This window comes from Adiantum capillus-veneris, chromosome 17 (assembly GCF_014529385.1).
Source record: "Adiantum capillus-veneris isolate H3 chromosome 17, ASM1452938v2, whole genome shotgun sequence".
NCBI classification, from domain to species: Eukaryota; Viridiplantae; Streptophyta; class Polypodiopsida; order Polypodiales; family Pteridaceae; genus Adiantum; species Adiantum capillus-veneris.
In genome coordinates, this window is record NC_140947.1 from 47,318,324 (window position 1) to 47,334,194 (window position 15,871).

Here is a 15,871-nt window from a genome sequence, read left to right on the forward strand (position 1 = left end):
TCCATGCCACTACCATGCAGAGGCTCTCTCTCTCCATGCAGACAGACAATGGGTTTCTCTCTCTCTCTCTCTCTCTCTCTCTCTCTCACACACACACACGCACACACACACACACACACACACAAGCTGTGAAGTCCACAGCTAGCGAAATTTCAATGCACCATTTACAACTGCTTACGCAAGGAGGGGCAACACTAGTTGTGAGTAATTAAGGAGGAGAGCTCTTCCAGCTCGCTCTCTCTCTCTCTCTCTCTCAGGCTGCGAAGTCCACAGCTAGCAAAAGTTCAATGCACTCCCATCGAGCTCCAAGAATCCGTGGCATGAGGAATCGATGATTCCATAACTGCCGTCCCCTTGACCTTGGCGAGTTGGGCCACAGGCGATCGTTGAAGTTTAACCTTGGGCAACGAGAGTAAGCTAGGGCTCAGGTAGAGTGACGTTGTAATTCCATTACGGTTGCAGTACCCCGGTTGGACTCCCTGCAACCCAAGGGTGAAGTAGCACCACTTGGGAGTCCTTGTAGACAGTGGCTCCAACCACGCACGTTTGTCCTCACGAAGAGAGAGCCTCTACGTGCTATGGAAAATGAAAAAGCACGTACGTCTTCTACTTAAGGCAAGCCAAGGAATGCGCAAAGGTTGCATGGCAAATGGGCTGCCAGGTGGATGAAACTGAGCGTTAGGCTGAGCGTTAGGCAAGATCGAGAGGAGAGGGCAAGATGGTTTTAACCTCATCCATAGCGCTGTAAAGATTTTGTAACCACGTGGATGAGTCTCTTTTCAATGATTCATCAGAGATATGAATATATATTTCCTTGTCTTTGTCATGGGTATTAACTCTCTAACCAATCAAAATTTGTGTATTTTTTATAATTTAACCTCTCTTTTTTTTCAATTGGCAAAGAGGGAACACATCACTATGGCGTTAGCCCTTTGGCAATGCCAAAAAGATGTAACACATCACTATGGCGTAGCCCTTTGGGCAGGCAAAAAAGATGTTTTGAAAGTCTTTTTATTTATAAGAGACTAGGGAGACCTTATCGTACCTTCAAAATCAAGGCCAGTTGTTTTCGAGCACTGGACCTGAGTTCGATTCCTACGCTTTTTCTAATGGAAATTTAGTCTCCCAAGAATTCTGTATTCATCGATAGTGGCGAATCTGTCTAATCAACGCACGTAGAAACTGAAGACCACTTCAACTTTCAAGGCTTCACGTGCAAGCAGAACTCTGCAGTCTGCATACAGCTTTTGGTTTTGCTCCTGACGGAGTGCCTAATCTTGCATAATCAATTTATCCTTTGCTCTTAATTTCAGCTGGGTTCCGATTAATTCACTAAGTGTGAGTCTAACTTTGCGTAGTCACTCAATCTAGCTGCCGCCAATTGTGGATTAAGAGCTCAACCTTCCATAATCAAGCAACTGTCCACTGTTAAGTCTATTTAGACAGTCAATGTACGTCAACTTTGTCTGGATTGAGAGCCTAATGTCTTGCAAACTCTGATTACAAATTGTGTATTCAGAGCTTGATCTTGCTTAATGACAATCACCATTGGACAGTTTAATTAGTTGTCGCTAAATTTTCCAGATTTTTATGCTCCTTCAACAAGCATCCGTCATAGTGCAGTGGAGTTCCATTCATTGTCCAATTGAATAAAGAGAATTAAAGAATTCGACAATTGTAGCCATGTCTGCCATGGTCGTGAATGTGTCGGAATTCGAAGTGCTGGCGAAAGCGATCCTGCCCAGGATGGTCTTTGATTATTATGCTTCAGGAGCTGAGGATGAGCATACTCTAAAGGAAAACAGGGTTGCTTTTGACAAAATCTGGTATGCTGCATAACAGCCATGTCTGTGTCTTCTCAAAAGGGAGTATATTACTTCTTGTGGAAGCACAGACGTGCGCGCGCCCAGACACACACACATTTTTGGTGCCATGAAGCATATTTATTTTCATACTCTTCGGAAAAAATTGTGACAGGCTTCGTCCTCGCATCCTTATTGATGTGTCCATCGTCGATTTAACGACAACGGTTTTGGGCTTCAAGATCTCAATGCCCATCATGGTTGCACCCACTGCAATGCAAAAGATGGCACATCCAGAAGGTGTAAAACTATGCTCTTTCTTAATGTTTTAAACTTTGCTTCTATTTGAAATTCATCCATCTTCCTCACACCGATAACTTGTGTTGCAGGAGAGCTCGCAACCGCAAAAGCCGTTGCATCTGCTGGCACAATAATGGTATGGTAATCTAAATCCCATCTAGAAGTAGCCTTTGATCTTCCCATGTATGTTGTGTATATTTGGCTTGAGAGGGCAAACAAAATCATAATATATCAACCGATGATGAACTGCTGGATCTAGTAAAAAAAACACGCAGACACAATGTAGCCGGAGCTTTGCGATCGCAAATGTTGCTCAATTATCCTTTCTGCAATATCTAGCTCCACATGAACTTACCCAATGATTTGTAGTAACAGACACTTTCCTCTTGGGCAACTAGTTCCGTGGAAGACATTGATTCGACAGGACCTGGCGTGCGGTTTTTCCAACTTTATGTAAGTGCAGAATGATTTCTACATGACAGCACAATGCTGGAAATTGCAACAATGTAAAGAGAACTAAGGTCTTGTTATGGGAAGCAGGTTATGAAAGACAGAAATGTGGTGACCCAGCTTGTTCAGAGAGCTGAAAGGGCAGGTTTTAAAGCCATAGTTCTGACTGTAGATACGCCCCTCCTTGGTCGCAGAGAAGCCGATATAAGAAACAGGTACCATAGCATTTTCATCAGCATATGCTTGCATTCTCTTAATTGTAAATGTATCTTTTTATTTGGCCATGGCAGGTTCACTCTCCCTCCTCACTTAACACTCAAAAACTTTGAGGGTCTCCACTTGGGAAAGATGGAAAGGGTAATATCTCTTAACAAGTGCATGCTTCAAGGAAACAAATAAGGGCTATTTATAGCCCAGTGTACCTTTAGAGGGTGTTTATTGTAAAACACCTTCTGATACCATCATATCTTTGATCCTATCAAGATTTCTTGCATTTGACTCAGATGTCTCAAATGTGACAGACTTCGGATTCGGGTCTGGCCGCATATGCCGCAAACCAAATTGACAAATCTCTAAATTGGAAGGTTGGTCTTCAAAAATTTATGCAAAGAATGAACAGAATTTGAGCTTATAGCACATACCATCGGAGCCGAGTGAAATAGGACATTGATGTGATGAATTCTACATCTTACTCTCTTTGCAGGATGTTAAGTGGCTGCAGACAATCACAAGTCTACCCATTCTAGTGAAGGGCATTCTAACAGCAGAAGATAGTACGTGTTGGCTTGTTATGCCTTTGTTTTTCTCCGCCGCAAATGTTTAGAATGAATTGACACAGGAAAATTTCTGCTTTAAAAAGTTAATTGTACTCATGCAAGCATAAGCAATGCTATGTAGCATTAGAAAGTAGCCAGATTTCTATGTGAGCATACAGAATATAATGTTGTTTCGATCATTCTTGTGCACAGCTAGAATGGCTTTGCAGTATGGTGCTGCCGGAATCATTGTTTCCAACCACGGCGCACGGCAGCTGGACTATGTACCTGCGACGATCAATGTTTTGGAAGAGGTACAAACTCCATCTACATACAATGCATAACATCATGAGCTTCTGCTCAAGAGGCACCGCATACCTAGCTAGGTATGCGGTGCCTCCCTCACAAAAGCTCATGATGTTGAGGTAAGTCACAATGTGGGAATTATTGTGAGAATTTATCCAAAACTTCTTGTGGACATACATAGTCATCTCACTTTTCGCTGTCTCACCAGGTAGTAGCTGCAACTGAGGGAAGGGTCCCCGTGTTTCTGGATGGCGGTATCAGAAGAGGCACAGATGTGCTCAAGGCACTTGCCCTGGGAGCTTCGGGTGTTTTCGTAAGGAATTTTCTGTGTATCTCTTTTCATAAAAAGATATGTGTTACCAGCGCCGAGTTTAGGGTTCATGGGTATCCTACCAGAGCACTTCATTTAGAAGTTGTGGACTATACCTCCATCAAACTGTGTAGATTGTATGACGAGAAAATGATGCAAGAATCCCAATTCTTACATCTCAAAAGAAGCATTCAAATCAGCCTTAATGTGCTTCTTGTGTATACTCCTAAAGATAGTGGTTAGGAGCCCTATCAGAGGAGGTGATTGGGTGGATAAGAGCACGTTCGGAATTCCCGGTCTTTACAGGTTCGTTGCTTGAAGAAGGCAAAATTGAAACCAAACATGTATGTGTGAGTAATACATGGATGAATCGAGGAAAAGCCCAAATTTTTCTGCGAAGAAAGGTGAAAGGCATAGATTCATGGTTGTCATCTACAAGGATATATAATCATCAAAACCAACTCCATCAGGCAATGTATGGACTTTAAATCCTCTAAAATCATAATTGCCCACCACTGTAAAGGTTCCCTTATTCTGTAACAGTGAAGCTGGAAAAATCTTTCCCTTTTGCTTAACCGCTAGGGGCACTCACTCACCGTCAAATGTTGTGGTATCAAAAATGCTAGCGTGTACATATACATGCACACACATGAACATGAATTATTACAAAGGCTTGCATACCAAGTTTTATCATGGCTCTAGAGATGAAGAAGCAGCAAGTACTGATGTGTGTTTGGCATGTAATATCTTGCAGGTTGGAAGGCCCGTGGTGTTCTCCTTAGCAGTGGACGGGGAGGCCGGTGTAAAGAAGATGCTAGACATGCTTCGGGATGAGCTAGAGCTAGCCATGTCGTTGGCTGGGTGCAGGTCTCTCAAGGACATTACTAGGGCTCATGTCAAAACCGAAAATGAATTGCAACAGTTTGCATCAAGACTCTAGATCCCTCTGCAAAACCTGCCTATGCTGTTTCTTTGCACACTTTATTGTTGAGCTCACAATTTTCATAGCATTTAGATCTAAAGATGAAAAAAAGAGCTTTGATTTGAAGTGGCATATTGGAGCCATGCATTAAAAGATACAATTTTTTTGTATTTTGGAAACATTGTCATGTTGTGAAAAGTTAATTGAGTGCTTTTGAGAAAACTTTCTGGTTTTCTAAAACAAGCCTTAGTGAAGAAGGGAGTCATGCAAACCCTTCGACTAATTAATCACTTATGGACCTAGCTTTGCATGCTAGATTATAAATGGGCCCCTTAATTTAAGAGCCTCCGTCTTCCTTTTTTCATCTTGTTTGTCGAAAGTTGATTGGCAACATCGCAGAGCATATGATATAATTAGATGTATGCACTCTTTGTTCGAGAATTTTTCGGTGGTGAAAATGCAAAAAGAAGAATGTTTTATTGGAAAATACTAATGGCTGAAGAAAAACTGTCCCTATTAAGTTATTAGAGATTGCTGAAGGCTACCAAATGTGGAAGATCTTCTGACCTGTGGCAAAAATATTGCATGGCGAGCACAAAAGCAATGAGAGCTTAGGTTATGCAAAGTTTGCCTATGCACTACAATGTCCAATGTCAAGACTGAAAGCAATTATAGCCATCATGTGCAAAATTTGCAGTAAAACCTATGTATTATTTCAGGCTTGGGAGGCTAGAATTGATTAGCGGTTGCCAACTATTCTACCTCCTAAATCTCCAGAATTGCATGTGTATAGTTCATGTTTTAGATTGGTTGTACAGCCAAAGAGATGGGAACAAAACATGAAAATTCTAGACACGTGCCGCGAGCCAACTTACATCCTTTTCTTTTTCATTCTCTTTGACGATGAGCATGATCAGTTTTGGCATTCTTTAGAAATCTTGGTCGTTTCTTTGAGATCAAAGATTGGCATGATCTATTGATTGTTCAATGATGCAGAAGGATATTTGATCAAAATCTGAGAAAACTCTCATGAAAACCAGTCCACTCCATATTTCTCAAGGGATTGAATAGGTTATAAAGAAATGGGGCAGAGTGCCTGCAACATTGATCCAAACCTCAGTTGAATAATGTGCATGCTGACTAAATGCTCTTAAAGAAATGGGGCAGAGTGCCTGCAACATTGATCCAAACCTCAGTTGAATAATGTGCATGCTGACTAAATGCTCTTAGAACAAGGTGAAAAGGAAGTCATGTGAGGCTCTTAAATCAACAGCCCCGTTTACAAACTAGAAATACAAGTTGTCAAAATGTCTTTGATGCAAGAGTAAGGCCAATCAGGACAAAAAAGAGCAAATGCCCATCACCACACTTCAGTTAAGCTTGTTTTGGAAAGCCAAAAAGGAACTTTCCACAAAACAAGCGAATCACTTTTCTCACAAGACTCGGCACTCTGCAAAAGTAACTGGAAAAGATTAAGACTCCCTTCACAGAAACACTACAAACTGGAGTGAAAAAATCCAAGTACTTGGTATCCCCTAAATTCCCAAGCAACATGAGGGCATAACATAACCTCTCTAGGGCATGAACCTCTTTGCACTTGAAGGTACTCGCAATGTCATGTTTCATCAAGCTCATCCTATAACTAGAAAGGATCTTCGCTCATCATCTCCAGATTCTCAGCTCAAAATTTCAACCAGGATGCCAAAATACCCTACTCAAAACTCAAACCCAATTAAGACGTGCTGACGAAACTCTTTTGCAAAGCAACCCAATCCTGTAAAAAGCTCATCCTTTGCAAATTCGTGAGCAGGCCAGAGAAATCACCAATTGGCTGAAGCTCAAAAAATAGTCCTTCACACAAAGAATTGCTTTCAAAGCTAGCATTACCAAGAGGTCTGGAACATTCTTACACCCCTACAATACAAATCGCCGCGTGTAACTGCCACAAAGTTATTTGTCAATACAGAAAAGAATTCAGCTACACAAAGATACTCCAAAATTGCAAGGAGGCTTCCCAGTTGAATGCTGCACATACAGGAGGTCAAACAACAACCGCATGGGTAAAGTCAATTTTTGAAGACTCGGAACTAACAAGCCTCTGCTGGCCTAGTACCTCCAAAATTCACCTCAAATCAAGACAAGCACAATGAAGACACCCCTGCCTTAGAACAGAGAAATAAAAGTAATCACATCTGGACTTCTAATAATTTCTAAGCAAGCCTAGAGCCTTCTCAACAACTATGCTGAACAACACCCGACTTTTTTAGTTGCGGTCACATCATTGCTGTTGACGTTTATTGTTTGACCCTGGCTTGGAACAGCAGCGGGATCTTCGCCAATATCGAGGGCTTTCTTGCTGACAACCCTATAAATCTGAGTAAGAATTTGCTTGAATGCATTCTCTACATTTGTTGATTCCAAGGCCGACGTTTCCATGAAGTACAGACCCTCTCTCTCTGCAAAAGCCTGGCTGTCGTCCGCTGATACTGCTCTTAGATGACGTAGATCGGACTTGTTGCCCACCAGCATAACCACGATATTCGAATCCGTGTGATCCTTCAGCTCCTTCAACCACCGCTCAACGTTCTCAAATGTCACATGTCTTGTTATATCATATACCAACAATGCACCCACTGCACCTCGGTAGTACGCACTGGTAATGGCTCTGTACCTGAACATACAAAATAATACATAATTACAACAAAAATCAACAACGAGAAAAAGCAAAAAGCCATTAAAGCATCCCTGATTGTGATTTGGGAGTAATCTTAAGAAACCTCCAAACTCAAGAACCATCAGAACTCCAAAGGATATAGTAATGCTATTTGCCAAGCTATAACTTGTGACTATCTCAAGGAAAAGGAGACCCAGACCAAAATCACAACATGTGCTTTCTGTATCAGTCAATACTACATCAAGGCTTCTTTTAAACTTGATGTGTCACATGCACTTGCACATAAATTGCGCCTGTGTGTGAGTGCGCACGCATACGTTGTCTCACACATACAAATAAACAGGTGCATATATAAACATAAGCACCCATACATACCTGAGCATCTGGATGCTCCTACATCTCTGTGCATGAGACAAGGCTCAAAAATATGAGCATGCAGAAGAGTGAGGACATATGTTCTTGCGCATACATGTGCCACATAGTGGGGGAGTGGGAGGGTGCCTGTGCACAATGAGCTAGCCCGCATTAACATACACAATATAGACATGTAAGCCTGTGAATGTGTCCAACCGTCTGCGTATGTGGGTGTGCAAGCTGCCATGCATGCACAATAAACAAGCACCCACACAGTCTAAAATGGGCTTCCTATACATCCACATTCCAGGTCTCCGATAATCAACTGTTCTATGTTCATGTCAACAAAGATAAAAAGCTGTGCATGCCCGATAAAGTGTGCAAAGAAGTGTTCTTGCACTAACAGCTATATTGCAAAAAATAACAATTTGAGTATAAATTGTCTGTACTTAGTATGCTATAGCTGAGTTGTTGCAGGTACATATACTTGAATACACTTATTTGGCATAAGGACGGTTAGCATAGAATACAATGTGTATTGAAATCACCTTCATAGGTGATTCTGACATAACTCAAATGGGAACATTAATGTTAACCACTTCAGTAACTACCTAAGTTTCATGCACAGATTGTACATAAATTAAATTATGAGTACCCTAATTCTAGGCATGAATCCACAAGGCCAAACTATTCAGCCAAAATGTGTAATGAGCTGTCATTGGTGTACCAGTGGCAATATGCAGAGTATTGCACAATGTCTAAGCAATTAAGATTCAAGAAACAGGAATCGCAAGGGATAACACCCTCTTGTAGAACATCCGTAACTTATGTGCAATTTAGATCAAGAGGCAACAAACCTGTTGGCACATATAACTACTCGATTGTGGTGAAACCCCTCTGTTGGGGTTAGTTCAACCTAAGTAATAATAAAGGTGTGCGGATGTGGCAATCTGCATATTAGAGAGTGCATATCCTCCCTTAAAAACATTGGAGGCAGACCTTTCAACACTGGGATGCAGATCTCTCACCCTAGCGCTCTATGCCAGCCCAAGACCAGGGTACAAAAAGATACTGGAATGCGCCACTTCATATCCAAGGCAAAGGTAATGTTCAAGATTCACACGCCATGGGTTTCATAAACAATATTACCTAACCTAAATCTATGACTGGAAACATGACCTCAGTCAAACTGGGAGCTTGTATCAATCTGGTAAAACATTGCTTTAGTCCACAGATCTAACTTGCAAGACTCAAAATGTTGTAAGCTGATGCTGCGATCAGGAATGGAAGCCATTCTGAACATTGCTGAAAATAAGTGCATCGGCATGATAGCACAACCAGCTTCAGCAGATCAGTATATTCCTGAAACAGACGCTCCTCGTCCTGTCCATGTCTTTGCATATGTCTCTGCATGCACGTCCATGAGTGCTTGTTTGTGTGCATGAGAGAGAGAGAGAGAGAGAGAGAGAGAGACCTTTCTTGGCCGGCAGTGTCCCAGATCTGTGCCTTGATCGTCTTGCCATCGACGTTGATGCTGCGTGTAGCAAACTCTACCCCAATGGTGGACTTGGACTCGAGACTGAACTCGTTGCGAGTGAATCTGGATAGCAAGTTGGACTTGCCAACGCCCGAATCGCCTATCAGCACCACCTTGAACAGGTAATCGTAGTCATCATCAGATCTGTACGCCATGACTTGCTGCGAGAGGGGGGAGAGAGTGGAGGGAGAAAGCTTCTCTCCCTTATTACCAAACAAATTTTTTTTTGTGCCTAACGAAAATGGGTAGCCGGCTCTTACGCAGAGATTCTCATTGCTCTTTATACATGTTGCTTGTTTGCATAGTCGAGGACCGAGGTAAATGGCCTGCCTTTGGAAGGGCCATACTATTGCATTCTTTCGTTTAAATAAACTAGTTGGAATGGGATTGGAGGCAAATCCTCCACTCCTTATGTTTATCTACCACGGGTTTATGTGGGTGGCATCTATAGATAATAGAGGAGGGTGAATGGAGGACTGCCGGATGACTTGGAGCATTGGCGCTTAATAACTAATCTGGAGATGAATCCTAATCTCAGGATCCCGAAATTAGTTTTAGCAAAGAGGATTTTTGGGGGGTCAACGTTATTGAGGTGGGCTTCGTGAAGCGGGAAGGGAGGCCATCAATAGGCAACACGAAAAGTTTGTAGCTTTGCGGACTTTGGTCAGGGAAGGAGTGCGGACCTGATGATCTCTATGAACTAAATCTCTACCATACAAGAAATGCTTCTCATGCTTGAGAGAATGAATGACAGAGAGAGATTCCTTATCATGCAATAACTAATTCGTTTTTAAACTATTTAATTGTGTATTGAGAGATGCAACTGGACTATGTGTTATATCCCATTTCAAAACATGAGTGAGAGATTAGAGACACATAAGGGGTGCTCTGATGACCGGGAATGACCACAGAAGATACACCCTCACAAGGAATAGTGAGCTATTCTCTTTCCAGCTAACTTGAGGATTAATCTCACAAACCTACTTAATACCAAAAATCATATCACATCCAGAGAGAGGAGAAACAACCACGGCTTGCCAATGTCCATAGTGTCGGATAGAGATCCTAGAATGACCAGTAATTTCTAGAAGGGTCTCTTTTAAAATTTAGGTACAAGGCTAAACTTCTCTTCGGCCTATCATCCCCCAACGGATGGCCAAAGTGAAATAGCTAACCTAGCAATTCTTGATCTACTAAAAGCTTATGTCACAATAGTAGATCAAAATTCCCAATGAGAGAAGTACTTACCCTTAGTGGAGTATGCTTACAATAACACTATACATACTTCCACGGGAAAATCACCTTTTGAGGTAATTGAGGGAAGATAAAAAAGTCCCCTGCTACTCAAGGTACATGGGAAGATCTTCACTGCAGATGAATATAGCCGAGACCTGCAAGAATCTTTCCAAAAGATTAAGGATGCTATATACATCTCTCAGCAAAGGCAAAAGGATGCTGTTAATAAGCATAGAAGAGTCTAGCCTTAAAACAAAATGATTGGGTCTTGCTTAAGTTTCTCAAGGCTCAATTAAGGCACACAACGGGCAAGAATCCTACGGGACACCAAAAGTACTATGCTAAGTTAGCAAAAAGGTACTATGGCCCCTTTCAGATTCTTAAGCCAATCAATGAGATGGCCTATCAACTCAAGTTGCCCAGCCATTGGCTCATACACAATGCTTTCCATGTGAGCCTACTAAAGCCTTACAAAGGAGAGCCACCTCAAGAAGCAATTATTGAAGACCCACTGGAGATCGAGGACCAAGAAGAGGTGTTGTAGCCCAAGTCCATTCTCCGACACGAAGACAAGGTATTACGAGGCGGTAAGACTATCCGACGTATCTTATCAAGTTTAAAAAGTATCCTTTTGAAGATGCTAGATGGATACAAGGCATAGAATCAAAGGATAACCTAAACCTTGTCAATGCTTACAATGATTCCCTAGAGTAAGCAAATGTAAATATGTTTAAATGAGCAAATTTTTTGTCTTATAAGACTCTCTTTTTCTTTATTGTGCACAAATTTTAATAAGTATGCATGCTTAGGATCATGTTTGTGCAGACGACGTCTCCCAAACACCAAGAAGAGCTTGGCACTCTACTATGGAAGATTGATACGGACTAATGTGCAGACATGCTTGTGGCAGCTAAGGCTCTCAAGCACCAAATGGACTAGTCATCCATTCTGGAATGGTGTCATAGGGTAAAAATAGGGATCCTCTATCCGCTAGCAAACGGACTAATGACTAAGCTTTATCTTCTCTACCTCATGGTCGAGGACGACTATGATTTCAAGAGAGAGGTAATGTCATAAAAACTAATATCTAATACTCCCAAATGATTTTCTCATGTTAAACTGATCATTTAATACGGGGAAGTACCAGGGGAGTAAAAGCTAGAATATTGGTAAGGCTGCCAGACCGATCTTTGTCACGGATCCAAAGGAGGGAAAATAGGGATCCAAAGGGAGACAACTTGCAAAAGAGCAATGTGCTTCAATGGGGCTTAAAAGACCTAAGGTTCAGCTCCATTAAGACTTCCATAGGCTAAGGTTTCAAAAATTAACTCATTTATCAATGTCATAAAAACTCATATCTAATACTCCCAAATGATTTTCTCATGTTAAACTGATCATTTATTATGGGGAAATACCAAGGGAGTAAAAGCTAGAATATTGGTAAGGCTGCTAGACCGGTCTTTGTCAAGGATCCAAAGGAGCGAAAATAGGGATCCAAAGGGGGACAATCTGCAAAAGAGCAATGTGCTTCAATGGGGATTAAAAGACCTAAGGTTCAGCTCCTTTAAGACTTCCATAGGCTAAGGTTCCAAAAATTAACTCATTTATCCAATGGCCAAAGCAAAGGGAAAATTGGATGTTCATGGGAAGCCTAAAAAGTCTTCCCACATCCCTACGAAGGAGGGGACGAGCCCTTATTTCAGGGGATGAGAGAGAAACACACACACACACTCCAAGGCTCCCCCTTTGCACAAAGGGAGTACTTACTAGACACATGTCAAGCTCCTAGGCTAGTTACTCCCATGGATGGCCATAGAGGTGGACCAATGAGAATTAGGCTAGATAAATTTAGTCTAATCAATTTAAAAATGCTTGATAAAAGAACCAATAGAATTTGACTCTCTTGAGCTTCCTATTCTCCATGACCTTTCACTTGTCGAGCTTCAAAGAAAACTTGAGAACCCCGGTCCTCAAATGTTGTCAATTGTTCTATTTCTCTATCTTTTCAAGTATTGCCAATGCCAAATTAGCTAGGTGTAAATTGCTATGTTGCTTTCTCAAATTAAGTACTCTCTCTATGCTCATTAGGAACTTGTTCTTAATGAAATGCTCAATATGTTATCGATTTCCTCTAGACACAAGTTACTAGTGCATTAAATGTTACATATAGATTTCTTGAATGCTCAACGTGAATACATAATGGCTGGCCGGACATAAATGGCCATAGCTTATAAAGAGCACTTCAATAATAAAATATACGGTGTCCTTTCGCATAACCCTTAGCTCGGTCATGCTTTTTCCACTTGTCAACTGCAGTAAATAATAAAATATCAATTTCCATTATAGGCCTTGGGCACCCTTGTGCTTGAAACACCTCAAGAATCCCAAGAGATGGTGGGCTGCAAACTTCACTAGAGAGAGAGAGAGAGAGAGAGAGAGAGAGAGAGAGAGAGAGAGAGAGAGAGAGAGAGAGGTTGGCTGCCACGCCCTTGGCTGGGGTCGCCTCAATGATAAAAATTGCCCCGCTTGCTGGCATGAACGTGTCAAGCCAGGCCTTGCTTGATTTGGTGCTAGTCGGCGATGGCCCCTCTCCTTGCTTAGCAACCCTGCACACGCTATGCTCCTCTTCTCCTAGCTCCTCCTTGACTTGCCCTCCACGGTTTTGCATGCATGCAAATCATGCAAGAGCAGAGGGATCACACCCCTTTTTCTCAAAAAACTATGAGCTCTGATACCAATGTAAAGCCCCAGGGAATTGCCTTAAGGATATTCTGCCCTACCACCCTATTATATAAGCCCTTGGTCGTCTATATTTAGAATCCCATGTCCACATCTAGCAACCAGCCCTTGGCCTGGGTCCGTGACCCCCTGGGTTTGCCCTTGGCCTTACACTGAAGGTCGTCCTTCTCCTTGGGCGTGTCTTCATTTCTTTGCTTTCCCAACACATCCTTATTCGATGAGCTCTTGCGCTTTTGTCAAATTAAGTTCAACACATTACATGAAGGAAACAAATGTGCTATGCGAAAAGAAACGAGAAAGGTTTGATCAACCACCATCGACTTTTCATATGCTTTTGTAATCCATTCTATGAATAACTTTTTATGTGGTTCGTTTATTGAGTCCCAACATGCCATTCGTGCTTTCACAAGGCTCTTGACACACAAACCTCGAGTGGATTTCACCTTCTCCTCATTTGGAAGACGTCCCCACTATGCTTTGCCTTGTTTGATCTTGCTACATTCAAAAGCCTTTCTAGCCTTTCTAATTTTAAAGTCAATGTCATAGAAACGAGCCTCACTTTGGGCACGTGATCTATTGGAACCCCATGTAGGGTAAGAAGCCAGTTTAGAGACACTCAAGAAAAAAAAGGTAATTTTGGGCGGGATTTTGCAAATTTGGTCAGATTTGAATTTTGAAAATTGCATGAGATTCCTCATGCAAAGGCGGATTAGGTGATACCAAGATTGATAATTTTTTGAGTTAATTTGGGCAGTCAATTTGAGAAAGTTTAAATTTTGAGGTCTTTTAGGGGTTAGAGACACCCAAGGCCCAGTAGTGGGACAGTTTTTAGTAAATCACAAGTTGACACATTAGCAAGATTTCTAGTATATTCAAATTTTTGTCTCTAAATTGGGGCGTGTATGACATTTAAAAGGCCCCCGTGTTACAACTGGCTTCTTTACCCTAGACCCCATGTCATTGGATTTGGGATGGACTATTGGCAAATGCGGGATAGCCACATGCATTGCTTTCATGGCAGGCCAATAGAATTATGTTTCTATCCCTTTTAGGGTAGACTGAATCCCTCTATGCCCCACATAAGGAGGAGCATGAGATTCACACATTACTTTCTCACGTAGTGAGTTAGTAACGCATAGTCTATTACCAAAGAGAAGATAACCATCTTGTAGGGTAAATGGTTCTTCCTTCTTCCCTAGTGCAAGGGCTGAAATCACATCTCTAAAATTGAGATTGGTAGCCTACTCCTCTATCATAGAAGATATATCATTGTGAGTTGCTATGGATACCGCATTCACTCTCGGTCGTCTTGAGAGTGCATCGCTACTTGATTATGCTTGCCAGCAATGTGAGCAATATGAAAATGAAATTGCAAAAGGAAATTTGCCCACCTCATTTGTTTGTCAGAGAGCTTGGTCTGCATCATGAAGTACTTAAGGCTTTGGTGATCCGTTCGCAGAATGAAAGGAGTCCCCAATAAATAGTGATTCCACGAGTCTAGAGCATGTAGAACTGCTAAGAGTTCCTTCTAATATATGCCTAGAGCTTGCTCAACAGGGTCGAACCTTCGACTTTCATAGGCTATGGTGTGCCCTTCTTTTGGAGCAAAATAGATCCAAGGCAATCACCACAAGCGTCGCATTGGACCTCAAATGGATTTGAGAGATCCGACAGTGTAAGCACAAGTTGAGCGACAAGCTTCTCTTTAATCTTTTCGAAAGCATTGTTCTCCTTGGTGGACCATATATACCTAACATTTTTCTTTGTTAGATCATGTAATGGTCCCACAATTTGTGAGAACTTTTCTATGAAGCGTCTATAGTATGCACACATACCTATACAGCTTCTTAGTTCATGCAGATTCCTTGGATTAGGCCATTCTTTTATTACCTCTAGCTTTGATGGATCCATTTGGATGCCATCTTGAGAGATATTGTGACCTAAATACTTAAGAAAAATTCACTTTTCTTTCGATTAATATAAATTTTATTCTCTCGTAAAACTTGAAATATTACTTGGAGGTCTTGTTTGTGTTCGTCTAATGAATTAGAGTAGATGATTATATCATCAAAGAACACTCTAGTAAAGGTTCGGTGAGGCCTGAATAGCTTCTCCATCAAGTGGTTAAATGTGGCTGGTGCATTGGTCAAGCCAAAAGGTATGACAATGTACTCGTAAAGACCAAACCTAGTGCAAAATGTCGTCTTTACAATGTCTTGATCAACTATCCTTATTTGATGGTAGCCACTTTTTAGGTCAATCCTACTGAATTAGGTCGACCCTTGTAGCTTATGAAATAGGTCTTCTACTCGTGGAACGGGAAACCTATTTTTGATAGTAATCCTATTTAGTGCTCTATAGTCGACACACATACGATATGTGCCGTCTTTCTTTTGTACTAATAACACTGTGAACAAAATGAAAATGAGCTAGGACCAACCATGGATTTCTCAACTAACTCATGCACTTGCCACATAATCTCCTCT

The 15,871-nt window shown here is 41.6% G+C and overlaps 2 protein-coding genes across 2 annotated transcripts; one reads left to right on the top strand and one right to left on the bottom strand.

The window, feature by feature from the left end:
* Nucleotides 1–1,123: 1,123 nt before the first annotated feature.
* LOC147437186 (glycolate oxidase 1-like) lies at nucleotides 1,124–5,018 on the top strand. The gene is made up of 12 exons (XM_086486786.1): nucleotides 1,124–1,451; nucleotides 1,585–1,826; nucleotides 1,978–2,102; nucleotides 2,192–2,238; nucleotides 2,478–2,555; nucleotides 2,643–2,767; nucleotides 2,843–2,909; nucleotides 3,074–3,136; nucleotides 3,256–3,325; nucleotides 3,521–3,621; nucleotides 3,822–3,926; nucleotides 4,678–5,018. Exons 2-12 carry the CDS (start codon nucleotides 1,684–1,686, stop codon nucleotides 4,861–4,863), a joined length of 1,110 nt encoding a protein of 369 aa, XP_086342912.1. The 5' UTR covers nucleotides 1,124–1,451; nucleotides 1,585–1,683; the 3' UTR covers nucleotides 4,864–5,018.
* Nucleotides 5,019–6,834: 1,816 nt separating this feature from the next.
* LOC147437187 (ras-related protein RABA1f-like) lies at nucleotides 6,835–9,714 on the bottom strand. Its single transcript, XM_086486787.1, has 2 exons — nucleotides 9,348–9,714; nucleotides 6,835–7,516 (listed from the first exon to the last, which is right to left on the bottom strand). Exons 1-2 carry the CDS (start codon nucleotides 9,563–9,565, stop codon nucleotides 7,084–7,086), a joined length of 651 nt encoding a protein of 216 aa, XP_086342913.1. The 5' UTR covers nucleotides 9,566–9,714; the 3' UTR covers nucleotides 6,835–7,083.
* Between the last annotated feature and the right edge of the window lie 6,157 nt (nucleotides 9,715–15,871).

Excerpts from the sequence above, each read along its gene's own strand:
- LOC147437187 (XM_086486787.1), bottom strand. The coding sequence starts at position 9,565 with ATGGCGTACAGATCTGATGATGACTACGATTACCTGTTCAAGGTGGTG. Across the intron at positions 7,517-9,347 it reads GACACTGCCGGCCAAGAAAG|GTACAGAGCCATTACCAGTG; the intron begins GTCTCTCTCTCT and ends TTGTATGTTCAG.
- LOC147437186 (XM_086486786.1), top strand. The coding sequence starts at position 1,684 with ATGTCTGCCATGGTCGTGAATGTGTCGGAATTCGAAGTGCTGGCGAAA. Across the intron at positions 2,103-2,191 it reads AAAGATGGCACATCCAGAAG|GAGAGCTCGCAACCGCAAAA; the intron begins GTGTAAAACTAT and ends CTTGTGTTGCAG. Across the intron at positions 2,910-3,073 it reads ACTTGGGAAAGATGGAAAGG|ACTTCGGATTCGGGTCTGGC; the intron begins GTAATATCTCTT and ends CAAATGTGACAG.